Below are 19,909 nucleotides of genomic sequence, written 5' to 3' on the forward strand. Positions count from 1 at the left end.
AATATAGGTCATCCGGGAACACTCGTCTGCAAATCCAGGTTATGTTCCAGCTAAAAAAATTCCCAACACTGAAAAAGAGAAATCTGAGCACAATCAGGAAAGCTGTGTGGAATGTGTGAGTAAAGCCCAGCCTCCCCCTCCTGCATTCTCTATAAAACCATCTTGCTTTTTTAATGGTATCAATGGACGAATCTTCCCTAGTAACAGGAAGTGAACAGTAAATTAGCTAGCAAGGAGACAACTTTAGAGAGGTTTTTCAATCAGAAAACAGCAACATTTTTCCAATAAAATGTTATATATGTTGGTCCAGAATCACATGAGATGAAGTTTTCTGAAATGTTAGCGACCATATAAATAACAGAAAGCCTGGAAGATGTGGGAAAGTTCCACCAGGTTCAGGAGAAATGTCAGGCTACGACAGGCTACGACTAAGAAGACTTTATGTCTTCGAAACGCGTCAGAGAGTCTATGTAAGGGATCGATATACCTACGAGACGATACTGCTTGTGAACATGTGTGTTTTTTAACTTTGGAATAAACGCTACGTTTTATAAGGACCGTGGATGTAAGCTGGAATCTTTTATTTCCATTGGATTCTTTTGCTCAGGAGAAATGTCTTCTTGTCTAGGAATTCACCTCTGTTTTTCCACCTCCGTGATGTTCCAGGAGAGGTAGCAAGTATAACCTTAGAAAACAGTGACCATAAAAATGTACCCATTTTTGCAGCCCCTGAAACCAGCCCTTCTAATCAGTAGTGGATCCCTGGTATTTTACAGTGTGCAAGCTTAGGGCATCCCGGCAGTATAGCACATAATAGAATCCTAATGCAAACACATGGATATACATTTAGCAACACCAATTCACCTATATGCAATGTCTAACATTAAATGGAGATAGCCAGAGGCATGCCTCGAGGCTCTTTGGTCATATATGGAAATACTGTGTCCTCATATGTCCCGAGGGGCTCTCTTAGGGACCAAGTCTCAAATACAATTGTTACAACTGCACCCCTATAGTAACACCCTAAATATGTCTTGAGTAGTAACCTGCAGTCTGAGTATATTTCTTCATAGTATATATATATAGATTACTGTGAGTGGATTGTTTTTGTAAGATAATTACAATAAATGACCATAGGCAGGTAGATAATGAGCATCGTGTGCGGTTATACTTCATTACATAACTGCAGAATGACAAGGGGCTAAGTCATGTCTAACTTTATTAATTCTCGATTTTTCTCTGTCACACTCAATAAAATCTCGGAGTAATAAATGAGCTGCGCGCGCCGCGGATACAGTCAGGTAGAGAGAGCACAAGTTAAGGATGTTTGTTGTATCAATTCTATACCATATTACTGCATCATAAATAAGATGTAATATGACTTACTGTAAAGTACCCGAAGGGACAGTCCAGGATTAGAAATCAGGAATCCCTTTATTTATCTGGACCAGCACCTCTATTGTCCATGGGTTCCTAATACATCTCTATGGGAATGTTAGGAAGAATAGTTGTTGGTTGAACAAGTATTTGGCCAACACCCTTGTAATGTATATGGGGAGCTTTACAACATAACTCAAGCGGAGACATAAGTTGTGGGACACATCTGTTTCGGCCTTTTGGTATAATAAATTAGAGTAGAGAATCAATATACCTCTATGAAGGGGTTGTCCAATCTCTTTTTGTTAGATTGGTCTGTCGAAAATAATGTGATCACAGGATAGTTTCTGCCTTTTTGGTCTCATCAGCATAGAGTAGAGAGGGGTTGTCCAATCACTTTTTGTTTAGTCAGATCTGTTTCTGCATTTTTGGTCTCATCAGCTTAGAGTAAGATCTTATCATCTGTTTTTTCTGTATTACCTTGAAGCCATGATGATCATTTTTGTAAACTGAGATATCTATTAGTCAGGGTTGTCTAATCCATTTTTTAGATGGGTCTCCCTAAAATAATCTGATCACAAGATTTGGACAGATCTGTTCCGACCTTTTAGCACTCATAAGTTACAGTAGAAAACTGATATATTTCTATGAAGGGGTTGCCCAATCTTTTTTGTGAGATTGGTCCTTCTAAAATGATCTGATGTGGAGAGATATGTTTCGGTCTTTTTTGCACTCATCAGTTACAGTTAGAAGGGTTTTCCCAATCCTTTTTTGTTGGGTCAGATCTGTTTCTGTGTTTTTGGTCTCATCAGCTTAGAGTAAGATCTTATCCTCTATTTTTTTCTGAATTACCTTGAATCCATGATGATCATTTTTGTAAACTGATATATCTATTAGTTGGGGTGGTCCAATCCCTTTTTATTAGATGGGTCTCCATAAAATAATCTGATTACAAGATTTGGACAGATCTGTTTCAGACTCATCAGTTACAGTAGAGAACTGATGTCTCTTTATGAAGGGTTTGTCCAATTCCTTTTGAGAGATTGGTCCCCTAAAATAATCAGATTTTTGACAATTCTGTTTCTGCCTTTTTGATCTCATCAGCTTAGAGTACAAATCTTATTAATCGATTTTTTTCATTAGTACCTTGAAGCCATGACACTCATACTTGTAAAGTGATATATCTCTTTGGATGTCGAATCCCTTTTTGTTAGATGGGCCCCCTAAAAAATAATCTGATTGCAAGATGTGGACAGATCTGTTTCTGCCTTTTTATCCTCATCAGCATTTGGTAAAGCATTGTGTAAAGTCTGCCTATTTTTTTGCTTACATTCCATTGGGGGGGGGGGACGTCTTCAAGGAATAGAAGAAAAGGTAATTAACAAGAAGTCTTATTATGAAGTCTAAGTATGCGGCTATCGTCACAAATCTTATTCTAAACCAATTCTGCAGGAATATGCGCCGGTTTATTTAGGGTTGGGGTTGACATAACCAAATGGGATTTATCAATTAACATGAAGACAAAAGATCTCATCTCCTGGAGCTTTATAACACGCCAGATTCATTCTTAATTGAAGTCATTCTCAAACTTCTGCTCAATAATTTAATGTGGAAATCTATTTGTCTTTCCCTATTTATCTCCGGAGAAGACGGAATCTGCCAAGAAGTTAATGAACTCCTTATCTTCTAAATTCTGAAAATGAAAGAAACTTAATACAAACTGTGACTCAATCATCGGAGAAGTATCGCCCTGATCCAGTCGGCAGATAGGGGACAGTAAATTGTTCTTTATCATACGCATTATAAATAATCTGCCGCCTAAGATTAGAGATTTCGGAGGAATAGCTTGATGGCGAAAAATATAACTCCGTAAAATGAGAAGTATACTTAGAAGGCATTATTCCCATGATAACAGCGTTCGTTTTCTTGGTATAAGAAACCAGTGTTTGAAATTGTAATATAATATAATATAATATAATACTATGCGACACAATACAGCATAATGTAATATATTGTGTAAGTAATATCATAATATTATATGACACAATTAAATATCACGCAATATAACAATATAATACAGAGAAATATAATATAATATATACTGTAATGGACATTAACATAATAATAGGACAAAAAATTATATTAGATATAATGTACAGTAATATAAAATAATGGAATGTATTACATGAAATAATTTAATGTATAGTAATATAATATCATATAAAATAATTGACTATATTGTAACATAACATAAAATGTATATATACAATAAAAAGCAATATAATATTGTGACGGGATTAGCTCAGGGATCGCCGTCTCCTCAGGCAGACAAGCACTTTTTGACACAAATATGACAGTCCAGTCCAGTAGAATGAGGATACAGCGATCCCTGAGCCAATCCTGTTACAAATGGTGGAGGATGCGGGCAGTTGCACCATGCTTGGCTGGATTGGACTTTCATTTTGTGCCAAAAAGTGCTCAAGACAGCGATCCCTGAGCTAATCCCGTTACAAATATACAGTAATATAAAATACTGAAACTATTCTATAACATGATATAATATAATATTAGAGTAGAATAGACTAGATTATAATATGATAGAATGTATGAAATACACTAACAATATATCATACTGCAATATAACAGACAGCAATATAATGTAAGTAGAGTTTGAGCGATCGGGATCGGAAAAGATCGAATCCTGATCGGCGATCGAGCAAATTTCACGATTGGGATCGGCTGGAAATGATCAGAAATTGGATTTTGAGATCTCAAGATTGGCTCAATCCTAAAAGTGACTTTTCCCATAGAGAAGCATTGACTTAGGTTGAGCTATCGGGATCGGAAAAGATTGGATCCCGATCGGCGATCGAGCACATTTCACGTTCAGGATTGGCTGGAAAATGATCGGAAATCGGATTTTAAAATCGATCCTGAAATCTCAAGATCAGCTCAACCCTAAATGTAAGTAATATGATGTACATGATTATGGAGGCAGCCATCTTGCCTAAGCTCCTCTTTTCTATTTACAGCATTCAGTGATATGCTTTACGGCACAGTCATGGCCATAGGCAGCAATACACTGAGCCGACCTATTGAAGTCTATAGAAGAATTTTCTAGATATGTTCTGGGCAGGGTGAGGGAGTAGATAAGCTGTGATATCCTCTAATGTCTGTAGTGGATGTAGTGATGGAGCACCATGGTTGTGAACTTCTATTGTGATCTTGTCTGTTATGTTTATGGTGTGAATCAGGTGTCTGCTGCAATAAAAAAAAAAAAAAAAAAACACTAACATAACTAGAAAACATAATTCTACTTAGGCTTAGTGGACAGAGTGAAAATTGCAGGATATTGTAATTTTTTTTTTTTTTTTGTAATATAGAAAATTAAAAATAGAACCATCAACACATGTTAAGAAAAGCAATTGTCATAAAATATTCTAAGTACCCCCCAATGTGGTGAGGATTCTCAGCCCTGGAGATATGAAAGATAGAGCAGTGACCATATGGACATGGAGATTATAGATTCTCTGTCATCCTATGGAACCACATTACAGACAACGTTTCTCCTGAATTGGCTGTAAACAATAGATAGCCCTCATCTACACAAGGAATGAGGCTTAGATAGATTTCGGACTTTTTTCCGTCCCTTTAAAAAAAAAATCAAGGGTCATTAAACCCGGCCAAAAAGATCCATCATGGTGAAGCTCATGGTCACCTGCTTGTAGATTCCTCTGCACACTTCACTGCCTGTGTCTAGTCAAAGCACCCGGCCTGACACCATGGCATGGAAAGATGTATTTTTGCAGTATGGCAATACAAGGGGAGACTTTATACAACTAGTATAATTCATATAGCATTGAGAAGAGGAGACACAACTGGTATGTAATATACAGCATATCTGTAGCAGAGCTGGAAATAGTGGAAATTGCAGGATAGATAGATAGATAGATAGATAGATAGATAGATAGATAGATAGATAGATAGGAGATAGAGAGATAGATAGATAGATAGATAGATAGATAGAGAGATAGGAGATAGATAGATAGATAGATAGATAGATAGATAGATAGATAGATAATAGATAGATAGATAGATAGATAGATAGATAGATAGATAGGAGATAGAGAGATAGATAGATAGAGAGATAGGAGATAGATAGATAGATAGATAGATAAATAGATAGATAGGATATAGATAGATAGATAGATAGATAGATAGAGAGATAGATGATAGATAGATAGATAGATAGATAGATAGATAGATAGATAGATAGATAGATAGGATATAGATAGATAGATAGATAGATAGATAGAGAGATAGATGATAGATAGATAGATAGATAGATAGATAGATAGATAGGATATAGATAGATAGATAGATAGATAGAGAGATAGATGATAGATAGATAGATAGATAGATAGATAGATAGATAGATGATAGATAGATAGATAGATAGATAGATAGATGATAGATAGATAGATAGATAGATAGATAGATAGATAGATAGTCATCATAAAAGCATACTTGAAAAACAGATGATTTCTTGGCGACACATTCACTCTAAACATAAACAGAAGAACAAGGTAATGCAGCAGTTCTAGGTTAAACCACAAATAATACCTTGACAATCTCAGCTCTGCAACATCTGCAAAGATGGCCCAGAATCTACAAGGTTGGAATCAGGGTAATTCTGCACACATGCCACAGCCACATAAGCTCATATTAAAAAATGTGCAATTGACTGTAAAGCTATTGCTTTTCGTTTTAGAGGTTGTGTAAATTGTGTTCGCATTTAAAACAGGGGAGGCTTTCTGCTGAAATCGATAGGACAGACTTGTAAAGCGTGCACTGAAAAGGTTATCGGCTTAGGAAAGGAAAATAACAAAATACACGAGCGAATGGATGTTTGATTTATTAGAATTCAGCTGTTTGGGTTTTGGGGGTTAGTGTAATTTCTATCATACTGATATAAAATGTGGCTGGATATAATACACATTATACGATATATACCTGGAGATAATAATGTGGGGTCTTTAGTGTTTATACAGTTATAGAAAAGGATATATCCATAAATAATAGAGCATTGGAGTATATAGCTAATGTAATATTGCCCTCTATATACAAGAATATAACTACTATAATACTGCTCCTATGTACAAGAATGTAACTGCTATAATACTACCTCCTATGTACAAGAATATAACTATTATAATACTACCCCTATGTACAACAATATAACTACTATAATACTACTCCTATATACAAGAATATATCTACTATAATACTGCTCCTATGTACATGAATATAACTAGTATAATACTGCTCCTATGTACAAGAATATAACTACTATAATACTACTCCTATGTACAAGAATATAACTACTATAATACTGCCCCCTATGTACAAGAATATATCTACTATAATACTGCTCCTATGTACAAGAATATAACTAGTATAATACTGCTCCTATGTACAAGAATATAACTACTATAATACTACTCCTATGTACAAGAATATAACTACTATAATACTACCTCCTATGTACAAGAATATATCTACTATAATACTGCTCCTATGTACAAGAATATAACTAGTATAATACTGCTCCTATGTACAAGAATATAACTACTATAATACTGCTCCTATGTACAAGAATATAACTACTATAATACTACCTCCTATGTACAAGAATATAACTATTATAATACTACCCCTATGTACAAAAATATAACTACTATAATACTGCCCCTATGTACAAGAATATAACTACTATAATACTACCTCCTATGTACAAGAATATAACTATTATAATACTACCCCTATGTACAAAAATATAACTACTATAATACTGCTCCCTATGTACAAGAATATGACTACTATAATACTGCTCCTATGTACAAGAATATAACTACTATAATACTGCTCCCTATGTACAAGAATATAACTACTATAATACTGCTCCTATGTACAAGAATATAACTACTATAATACTACTCCTATATACAAGATTATAACTACTATAATACTGCTCCTACGTACAAGAATATAACTACTATAATACTACTCCTATGTACAAGAATATAACTAGTATAATACTGCTCTTATGTACAAGAATATAACTACTATAATACTGCTCCTATGTACAAGAGTATAACTACTATAATACTACTCCTATGTACAAGAATATATCTACTATAATACTGCTCCTATGTACAAGACTATAACTACTATAATACTGCTCCTATGTACAAGAATATAACTACTATAATACTGCTCCTATGTACAAGAATATAACTACTATAATACTGCTCCCTATGTACAAGACTATAACTACTATAATACTGCTCCTATGTACAAGAATATAACTACTATAATACTGCTCCTATGTACAAGAATATAACTACTATAATACTACTCCTATGTACAAGAATATAACTACTATAATACTACTCCTATGTACAAGAATATATCTACTATAATACTGCTCCTATGTACAAGAATATAACTACTATAATACTGCTCCCTATGTACAAGACTATAACTACTATAATACTGCTCCTATGTACAAGAATATAACTACTATAATACTGCTCCTATGTACAAGAATATAACTACTATAATACTGCTCCCTATGTACAAGACTATAACTACTATAATACTGCTCCTATGTACAAGAATATAACTACTATAATACTGCTCCTATGTACAAGAATATAACTACTATAATACTGCTCCCTATGTACAAGACTATAACTACTATAATACTGCTCCTATGTACAAGAATATAACTACTATAATACTGCTCCTATGTACAAGAATATAACTACTATAATACTGCTCCTATGTACAAGAATATAACTACTATAATACTACTCCTATGTACAAGAATATAACTACTATAATACTACTCCTATGTACAAGAATATATCTACTATAATACTGCTCCTATGTACAAGACTATAACTACTATAATACTGCTCCTATGTACAAGAATATAACTACTATAATACTGCCCCCTATGTACAAGAATATAACTACTATAATACTGCTCCTATGTACAAGAATATAACTACTATAATACTGCTCCTATGTACAAGAATATAACTACTATAATACTGCCCCCTATGTACAAGAATATAACTACTATAATACTGCTCCTATGTACAAGAATATAACTACTATAATACTGCTCCTATGTACAAGAATATAACTACTATAATACTGCTCCTATGTACAAGAATATAACTACTATAATACTGCTCCTATGTACAAGAATATAACTACTATAATACTGCTCCCTCTGTACAAGACTATAACTACTATAATACTGCTCCTATGTACAAGAATATAACTACTATAATACTGCTCCTATGTACAAGAATATAACTACTATAATACTGCTCCCTCTGTACAAGACTATAACTACTATAATACTGCTCCTATGTACAAGAATATAACTACTATAATACTGCTCCTATGTACAAGACTATAACTACTATAATACTGCTCCTATGTACAAGAATATAACTACTATAATACTGCCCCCTATGTACAAGAATATAACTACTATAATACTGCTCCTATGTACAAGAATATAACTACTATAATACTGCTCCTATGTACAAGAATATAACTACTATAATACTGCTCCTATGTACAAGAATATAACTACTATAATACTGCTCCTATGTACAAGAATATAACTACTATAATACTGCTCCCTCTGTACAAGACTATAACTACTATAATACTGCTCCTATGTACAAGAATATAACTACTATAATACTGCTCCTATGTACAAGAATATAACTACTATAATACTACTCCCATGTACAAGAATATAACTACTATAATACTGCTCCTATGTACAAGAATATAACTAGTATAATACTGCTCTTATGTACAAGAATATAACTACTATAATACTGCTCCTATGTACAAGAATATAACTACTATAATACTGCTCCTATGTACAAGAATATAACTACTATAATACTACTCCTATGTACAAGAATATATCTAATATAATACTGCTCCTATGTACAAGACTATAATTACTATAATACTGCTCCTATGTACAAGAATATAACTACTATAATACTACTCCTATGTACAAGAATATAACTAGTATAATACTGCTCTTATGTACAAGAATATAACTACTATAATACTGCTCCTATGTACAAGAATATAACTACTATAATACTACTCCTATGTACAAGAATATATCTACTATAATACTGCTCCTATGTACAAGACTATAACTACTATAATACTGCTCCTATGTACAAGAATATAACTACTATAATACTGCTCCTATGTACAAGAATATAACTACTATAATACTGCTCCTATGTACAAGAATATAACTACTATAATACTGCTCCCTATGTACAAGAATATAACTACTATAATACTGCCCCCTATGTACAAGAATATAACTACTATAATACTGCTCCCTCTGTACAAGACTATAACTACTATAATACTGCTCCTATGTACTAGAATTTAACTACTATAATACTGCTCCTATGTACAAGAATATAACTACTATAATACTACTCCCATGTACAAGAATATAACTACTATAATACTGCTCCTATGTACAAGAATATAACTAGTATAATACTGCTCTTATGTACAAGAATATAACTACTATAATACTGCTCCTATGTACAAGACTATAATTACTATAATACTGCTCCTATGTACAAGAATATAACTACTATAATACTACTCCTATGTACAAGAATATATCTACTATAATACTGCTCCTATGTACAAGACTATAATTACTATAATACTGCTCCTATGTACAAGAATATAACTACTATAATACTACTCCTATGTACAAGAATATAACTAGTATAATACTGCTCTTATGTACAAGAATATAACTACTATAATACTGCTCCTATGTACAAGAATATAACTAGTATAATACTGCTCTTATGTACAAGAATATAACTACTATAATACTGTTCCTATGTACAAGAATATAACTACTATAATACTGCTCCTATATACAAGAATATATCTACTATAATACTGCTCCTATGTACAAGAATATAACTACTATAATACTGCTCCTATGTACAAGAATATAACTACTATAATACTGCTCCTATGTACAAGAATATAACTACTATAATACTACTCCCATGTACAAGAATATAACTACTATAATACTGCTCCTATGTACAAGAATATAACTAGTATAATACTGCTCTTATGTACAAGAATATAACTACTATAATACTGCTCCTATGTACAAGAATATAACTACTATAATACTGCTCCTATGTACAAGAATATAACTACTATAATACTACTCCTATGTACAAGAATATATCTACTATAATACTGCTCCTATGTACAAGACTATAATTACTATAATACTGCTCCTATGTACAAGAATATAACTACTATAATACTACTCCTATTTACAAGAATATAACTAGTATAATACTGCTCTTATGTACAAGAATATAACTACTATGATACTGCTCCTATGTACAAGAATATAACTACTATAATACTGCTCCTATGTACAAGAATATATCTACTATAATACTGCTCCTATGTACAAGACTATAATTACTATAATACTGCTCCTATGTACAAGAATATAACTACTATAATACTACCTCCTATGTACAAGGATATAACTGCTATAATACTACTCCTATGTACAAGAATATAACTACTATAACACTACTCCTATGTACACGAATATAACTACTATAATACTGTTCCTATGTACAAGAATATAACTACTATAATACTACTCCTATGTACAAGAATATAACTACTATAATACTGCTCCTATGTACAAGAATATATCTACTATAATACTGCTCCTATGTACAAGACTATAATTACTATAATACTGCTCCTATGTACAAGAATATAACTACTATAATACTACCTCCTATGTACAAGGATATAACTGCTATAATACTACTCATATGTACACGAATATAACTACTATAATACTGTTCCTATGTACAAGAATATAACTACTATAATACTACTCCTATGTACAAGAATATAACTACTATAATACTGCTCCTATGTACAAGACTATAATTACTATAATACTGCTCCTATGTACAAGAATATAACTACTATAATACTACCTCCTATGTACAAGGATATAACTGCTATAATACTACTCCTATGTACACGAATATAACTACTATAATACTGTTCCTATGTACAAGAATATAACTACTATAATACTACTCCTATGTACAAGAATATAACTACTATAATACTGCCCCTATGTACAAGAATATAACTACTATAATACTGCTCCCTATGTACAAGACTATAACTACTATAATACTGCTCCTATGTACAAGAATATAACTACTATAATACGTCCTCCATCTATATACTGTATACGGATATAGCTATAATTTCAGTATTTTGCTTCGGGGCTATAAATTCATATTTCGGAGACACCCGGACAGTTTGGTAAATTAATGATCACTGTACAATCCGCATTCTTTTCAATCAGTAAATTAATTTGCAGAGATGTAGATTCCCTTCTAATCCATGAATCTTTCATACAGGTCATCACTAGATCAGATTCCTTCTGCGTTTTCTGAATTATTACAAGACATGTGAAATCCTTCATGTTCGGGGTTAAATCTCTGGCACGGGAATGTTTTTTTTCTCCCTACTAATTTCTCTACATTAATAATTTAAAGTTCCTATATAGTAAGTGCGAAGTCAGTGATCACTGGAGACGAGAGCACAGACAGAGGCACGGGGTAGAAGGAAATATATACAAGTAAGAAAATAGATTAAATTATGGAAAATATTAATAGGATATTAAATATTTAAAAAATAATATTAATACATCCGAAAAATATGCAAAAATATTATTTAAAAAATAAATTAAAAAATAACCTTCTATGTATATATGTTACATATTTGTATCATTTGTATTCTATTTGTAGGACATGTATAAATGTCCAGTTTTAGGTGACAATCTTCCACTAAGACCCTTCTCGCCCGAAGCTACAATTCTCTCGGTTGTATATGGAGGTTCTCCCAGTATTGTTGGGTTCACATATGATGAATGTGGTTTCCTTTAACAATACTCATACAGATCTTAATAGCTACATAAATCACATATAGTAGCCCCCAAGTTTTCCCGCACCTTGATAAATGGACCCTAGTGTTCGGTGACACGCGCATACAGTGGCTACATTTAGAAAAATAATAAATCATTTGTATTACAATGGCTGAGATTTACATATCTCACTGCGACTATCTCACTGCGACTATCTCACTGTGCCGCTCCTTTAATTGCATTTTTTTTGTATTTCAATTAAATAAAAATATATAGAAATTGTATAAAAAAAATATCATTTTTATGTTCGGTTTGGATTGTATTATTGTCTGAGATAGATAGATAGATAGATAGATAGATGATAGATAGAAAGATAGGAGATAGATAGATAGATAGATAGATAGATAGATAGATAGATAGATAGATAGTTAGATAGATAGATAGATAGATAGATAGATAGGAGATAGATAGATAGATAGATAGATAGATAGATAGATAGGAGATAGATAGATAGATAGATAGATAGATATGAGATAGATAGATAGATAGATAGATAGATAGATAGATAGATAGGAGATAGATAGATAGATAGATAGATAGATATGAGATAGATAGATAGATAGATAGATAGATAGATAGATAGATAGGAGATAGATAGATAGATAGATAGGAGATAGATAGATAGATAGATAGATAGATAGATATGAGATAGATAGATAGATAGATAGATAGATAGATAGATAGATAATCAACAGCCATTTTTCTGAATGACCATCCTGCAATACCTTATTTCCCCTGCAGTGGCCACTGTAGAATTAACATGTAACTGGTTATAGCTTGGGGGTTGGACTCAAGGTAATCAGCTGATTGGTTTCTCAGCTTTCAGATTAAAGGAGCTGTCTGCGATTGGGCAATGCCTTCAAAACTTTAATTAAAAATTAAAATGTAATATTAAATTGAAATAATAATAATAATAATAATAATAATAATAATAATAATAATAATAATATAAAAATTAATTATAAATCTAGAATGTGACTCTTTTCTTCTTCTTTGCATTCATTGGATTTCCTTGCAGTAACCTTATTTTGAGATATATTACTTGCAGATGTAAAGTCACCCGACTACTACAACACATCTAGGCACTTGTAAGATTTTGACCCGACAGCAAATCTTTCCCTTTCCATTAATAAATGCAGACACCTGTAACTTGGAGGTTATATGGCGGTATCATTTATTGCACATTGCACTCTCTATATTACAGGTAGAAGGACTGTAATTCTATTCCCAGCCACACGTAGACTCAGATATTGGACAGAACACAAAGATAAAACAATTACCTGCAGATCTGTGGCCCAGGAAACAAAAAAAATCTTCATTATATATTAAAGCCTTTATAATGAGGAGAGGTTAATCGCATTTCTAAGGCTCCTGCGGTATACCGTCTTGAATACACCGCACTCATACGTGTAATTCACTAAGAGAAGGGAATGTCATGAGGATGATTAATTCTGCTTGACTCCGGGTTCCGGCCTCGCCATTGTTGTGTTGTTTTTCTTTAAGTGTCAAAAATCCAATTAACTGTAAAAATGTTTCTCACGCATTATCTTCGAGGTTGTTCATCAAACCTGCGCACAAAAGCCAGAAGAAAGGACTTACACATACAGAGAGATTCCGCTTATTCTGTTTTGTATTTTATTTTTACATTTTGTTTAATTAATTATATCCATTTTATTATTTATTTTATTATTGTATTTATTTGTTTTGTTTAATTAATTATATTAATTTTATTATATTTTGTATTTAATTTATTGTTTTTATGTATTTATTTTTAATTTTTTTATTTATTATTTATTAGGTTTTTTTATTATTTATTTATTTTTTTATTTATTATTTATTTATTATTTATTATTATTTATTAGTTTTTTAAATGTATTATTTATTTATTTTTATATTTATTATTTATTAGTTTTTTATTTATTATTTGTTTATTATTATTAATGCATTGCCTCATTTTTATTTATTTTATCACCCCAAAAAAGTCATACCTAAAAATTCAGCTTATTTTATTTTTTAATGTGTTTAATTTTTTTTAGCTTTTTAATTTTATTAATTTAATTTTTTATTTTATTGATTCATACATACATAAAAAAAATAAAAACTCGGCTTATTTAATATTTTATTCTATTTAGTTGTATCCACTTTTTCTATTTTGCTTTTTATTTTTTATTTTTTTCATAAAATATAAATTTACAGACAAGTGGTTCAGCAGAGATTGGGATTGAATCGATCTTAAGATTTCAGGATCGATTTTAAAATACAATTTCTGATCATTTTCCAGCCGATTCCTAATCCCGATCCTGATCGTGCAGTTTGCTCAATCGCCGATCAGGATCCGATTTTTCCCGATCGCTCAACCCTAGTCAATGCTTCTCTATAAGTCACTTTTAGGGTTGAGCCGATCTTGAGATTTCAAAATCTGATTTCCAATCATTTTTCATCCCGAAATTTGCTTGATCGTTGATCGGGATCTGATCTGTCCCGATCCCCAGCAGTGATCCATGGGAGGATCTTTTTGCAAGCGTACAGTTTTCCTGCAGTGCCCCGACAGGGCAAATTAAGTATTACACACAGGTCTTAACAAAATGAATAGGCAAAAGGTCAACTGAGCATTGCCATTGGCCTTGCAGAGAGGAGTGCCTATTACACCCTAACATTGTGAATCCTGATTGGACAGTGTCAGACTGTGTATGGACACACCCCCAACAGATTTAAAAAAAAATAATAACATAGAAATACCACAACATTAAGAGCTATAGGAAATACTGCTCCAGACCTGTTATAAGAATTGCAAAACAGTTGTGCCCAGAAAGGATTTAATAAAATTTGTGTGTTTCCTTCCAGTGCAAGTTCCGGGACCAGTAGAAAATCTTCAAGTGGTCTCAACATCACCTACCTCGATTTTAATTTCATGGGAACCCCCTGCCTATGCAAATGGTCCTGTCCAAGGCTACAGAGTACTGTGTACAGAGACTATTTCAGGGAGAGAACAGGTGAGTGATTGGGATATACTTGGGATATTCAAGCCCATTAAAGGTCTATTATGACTACAGCTCAACCATGCATTTTGGTTCCCCATTGATCGTAAGTTGCAGTTGGTAACCATCTCAAAATTCTTGTGGTTGGGGTAAAAATTTGTCTGCCTGATATGATGTCACTATTCTCATTGGATATGATGTCACCTGGTTTATAAGACCTGATACTATAAATAAATGAACCACTGTAGAAGCCGCTCTGTAGACTTCGCACATATGCCATGCATCTTGACGCTCTGTCTTTTCTTTGTTTAACTATACCAACCCCCAAGGGTACTTAAGACAATGAGTTGGCATCATAAAGAAATTCTACCATGGCAGTAGCAAAAGTCATCATGGCGTATAGCAAAATGTAGTGAATCCATACGGTGGCATCATTGAGTTTTAGGTATTACCAGTATGCAGTTTGCTCTTTAGCTCCCCTAGTGGTGACTGTAGGAAGCCATAATTCTATAATTGAGCTCATGTGTCCATGTAAGTGATTTGCAGCTTTGACTTGTTATAAAATATATTATAAAATAAAGTAGCAGATAATTTGCGACCAATTTAGACAAAACTAAATTGTGTTCAAAGTGGACATTCCCTTTAAGTCCAGATGTTTCTACTTTATCATGGCAGGAGGTATACTAGTATTAGGGTTATAAAGTGAATTGATACAGGGCCTTTTTGTATGAGTAGATACTAAATTAGAATGTAGGTATAGTATACAGTGATGGGCTTGGAAGTCCTATTATTATATTTTGGGATCTCTTCCCGGGAAGGTAAGAACAATAACACTGATACCTTTCCTCATCTATCCTGGACATCTTCTTCTTCATCCGTGGGCTCTTGTGGCTTCTTCCGGATTAAGTCAAAAGCTCTGGATCATCATTGGGGTCTCAATGGTCACGCAAGACATTCCAATGACATGACCCCATATAATAATGATTTGTGGGTGGCAAAGGCCCCAAAAATGTTGTATTTAGCTGAATCCAGAATTTTTGGATTTCGGTTGTCTCATCCCTAATAATATATCAGCACCTGTTCTTGCTTTTCTAACATATATCATATATTTTTTAATTGCTTTCCTTGTATATCGTTGCATCAGACCTGTCAATCTCCCACCACTCATCATCCATCATCTTAATGAAGACCTATTGTCAGAATGGAATTTCCATACTTCGCCATGTCGCACCATGTTCTATAATCTCTTCGTTATTTCATGTCCCAGTTTTTGCCCAAAATCCCAATTAGTAGATTGTGTCATGATAAAAGGATTTCCCATAAAGCCGTTAAACACGATGTACTGTATGTATAACAAGCCGCGATATGAGACTCGGCGACCATCAGGCTCAGAGCGATTACCGCGGGATTGTCGCTTCTTAGATCATTAGTCGGACTGAATCTGAAGTAATTAAGTGCGGATCTGGAGGTCACTTCTCTGGAAGGACATAAAAAAGTAATCAGAGGGAAATGAACTTACATCATGTTCCGTTTGCTTATAAAACATGTGTGAACATTATCAAAGAAATGAGGTAGAACAGGAGATAATGACACGTTCTGTGATGATAGATAAGTATCTGGAGATTATTCTTACCCAGAGCTGGGTGGAAATTAAAAACTGGCAAATTGAAGATTTTCTACAAGCTGGATAATGTGCATAGTTGTATAGGTAATGGAGACCCTCGTGCGGCAAGTTCAACAAGGTGTTCGTAGACAATGTTGCTTCCTATGGGAAAATATACAACCCTGACCCCATATGGCCGACCATTCCCCTGGTTAAACATCATACGCTTACCTTAAGTATAACGTATTTATAGCTCTCAGTATTGGACAAGTGTCTCTTATTACATTTTCAATGACTTCTACTTGCGGCAATCTGAAGATCGATGCTCTAAATGGAAAGAATCCTTTCCTACGTTCATAAAGAGTGATGAGCAAGGTTTGCCGGATTTGTTTTGCAAATATTTGCAAGGTTCAAGTTGAACAAAAACTGAAAGTTAAAGTTGATTATTGTCCTTTGGGGTCTCTTCAAGCCCCAGAGTATAAAAACTAGAGGCGTGAGCAGGGAAAGTTTCTAAAAATATGAAAAATCATCTTTTCTGGGCTTCACCCGCATTCTCCACCATTCCAGTTTTCCATCGTTTCCAGGGTTGTTTGCATTGTTCCTCAACCCCCAGGTTGCTATTGAGATCTGTGATTTGTCCTCAGTGATCAAGCGGGGGAGCTGTCAACATCATCACGCTAAGATGCTTCAAAGTATCCAATGATATTGTAGGGTCAAAATGTGAAGACTTTAATGTCCCCATGTGATCACTGAGACCCAATCATAGGCTTCTGCAGTCATCCTGGCCTGAAGAAAATGTCAGACAACTCAGGAAGAAGACCGAATTGCCAGGGGATGCTAGGCAAGGAAAGCCCCCCAAAATTTCATGTTTGGTAGAATAAAAAAAATTTGGAAAATTTGTAATGGACCCAGTTGGCTATAAACTGTTTCAACCAAAACTATTCATTATGAACTCACATACAGGATTCCACTCATCTCATTTAGTAATTTTGTGATAAGTTAACACAAAAGGATCCACTAACTATCATGTGTTTAGCTAGGTGATAATTGGAGTCAAATTGGAGATCAGTTAGGTCTGGATACATCTGTTCAATTCTAATGGATCCAACTGCTGGGATCCCAAATGATCACAAATACCCTTTGTGACTACAATGGTAGTTTTCAAGTAGACACCTTTCTTATAGTTGGTGTGGCTTCTAATTTATTCATTCGAACCTCTGCGATTCTCGGAGTCCAGTGGGTGTCCTGGCTGGGAAGGACCGCCCACTGGACTCCTAAGCTCAAATTGCACAGGGGTTTAACTGAAGAGCTTTTCCTACAAACCTATATATCAATCTTCTCAGCTCCTCCTGCTCTATACCATGCTGTCCACAGATTTCCAATGCGATGGGTTCCCTTTAAAGTCATCAGTGATCCTTTCCTCTGATCAAAAAGGACATTTAGCGGAATAATTTTAATTAAACTGAAAGACTGAAGCTATTACATTAGAGCAGACTCACTAAAACACAGTCTAATTTTATAGCCGCTTCCATCTTCCTCCTCTGCGAGGTCACGGACCCGATCTTTGTATGCCATTTCCAGTTTTATAGGCCGCATTAAAGGTACGGTGACACCGGCTCCGGGTCCATTAAGAAACCAGGGACAGGAGAGACTTCTCCATTTTAGAAAATATTTTCAAAGTATCCCTTTGATATTCTGCGTCGTCGTCTCCGCTGTCTTCACTTTCATCTGCAGTCATAAATCAAAGTCGTTTAATATCAAATCAGGAGTCAGGAGAGCGATGAAAATAGAAGGGACTAAAATATCGGGCCGTGTTTTTGATGGAGATTTCACCAGTGGAAAAGATAATTACTGTAGAGTGTAACAGAATTTAATAAAGCCAAAGGCACCAATGGTCTGTTATATCATTAATAGCGAGCCGCGCGGTACGCTCAGGCTTCCCCAGGAACTCCCCAAATCATTTCCGCTATTAAGTTTGACAGGCTAAACCTCCAAGTGTCTATTTGTCATCCATCCATCACCGTATGAGAACCCGTGTAAAACATTAACTGATACAATGTTGCCAAAGGATGGCAGAGATTTCCGTCAAACGAATTGACTTGTTTAACCTTCCGAGTCAATTAAAGGTTTCAGCATTGGCTTAATGCAAAAATAGGCATCAAATTCTCATTTAACGCATTGTTACACTGTCACAATATTAGATCGCACACAATAATAGCGTAGAATGAAGATTTTATAAGCTGCAATACCATGCCAGACCTCTTGGAGTGCTGTTTAGGGAAACATTGTCTATTGGCAACCAGTAGTTTCATTCTCAAGTGTTACTGGATACTGTAATAAAATATTTAGTGCAATATTTTGCCACTAGAATTATACAAAAAGAAGAATACTGCGGGTGTGGCTTCCTTATGGCTATTTTTCTACATCTATCTATACATTTCCGGTGGATGCTCTGCTTTTATTATTATTATTATTATTATTGTTTATTTATATAGCGCCATTAATTCCATGGTGCTTTACATTTGGGGGTTACATACAATACACAAAATATACAGGTAGATATAATACTAACAGTGACCGGCTGGCACAGTGGGGTAGAGGGCCCTGCCCGCGAGGGCTTACAATCTATGAGGGAAGGGGGTAGAGACAAAAGGAGAGGGGGAGACTGTACAGATGGCGGTGCGGTGATAGTGTTATTGGGGGTTGTAGGCCTTCCTGAATAGGTGAGTCTTCAGGGCTTTCTTGAATCCTGTGATTGTGGGGGTCAGTCTTATGTGTCGTGGTAAGGAGTTCCAGAGTATGGGG

The 19,909-nt window shown here is 34.1% G+C and overlaps 1 protein-coding gene across 6 annotated transcripts in view; it reads left to right on the forward strand.

The window, feature by feature from the left end:
* The window catches only part of DCC (DCC netrin 1 receptor), a 634,243-nt gene that overhangs the window by 484,674 nt on the left and 129,660 nt on the right, over positions 1 to 19,909 (forward strand). For all 6 annotated transcript variants that reach the window (XM_075267856.1, XM_075267865.1, XM_075267883.1 and 3 more), the window contains exon 10: positions 15,368 to 15,516. In XM_075267856.1, coding sequence (XP_075123957.1) covers positions 15,368 to 15,516 — 149 coding nt within the window. The remainder of the gene's footprint in view (positions 1 to 15,367; positions 15,517 to 19,909) is intronic.

The sequence above is a fragment of the Leptodactylus fuscus genome, chromosome 1 (genome assembly GCF_031893055.1).
Source record: "Leptodactylus fuscus isolate aLepFus1 chromosome 1, aLepFus1.hap2, whole genome shotgun sequence".
NCBI classification, from domain to species: domain Eukaryota; kingdom Metazoa; phylum Chordata; class Amphibia; order Anura; family Leptodactylidae; genus Leptodactylus; species Leptodactylus fuscus.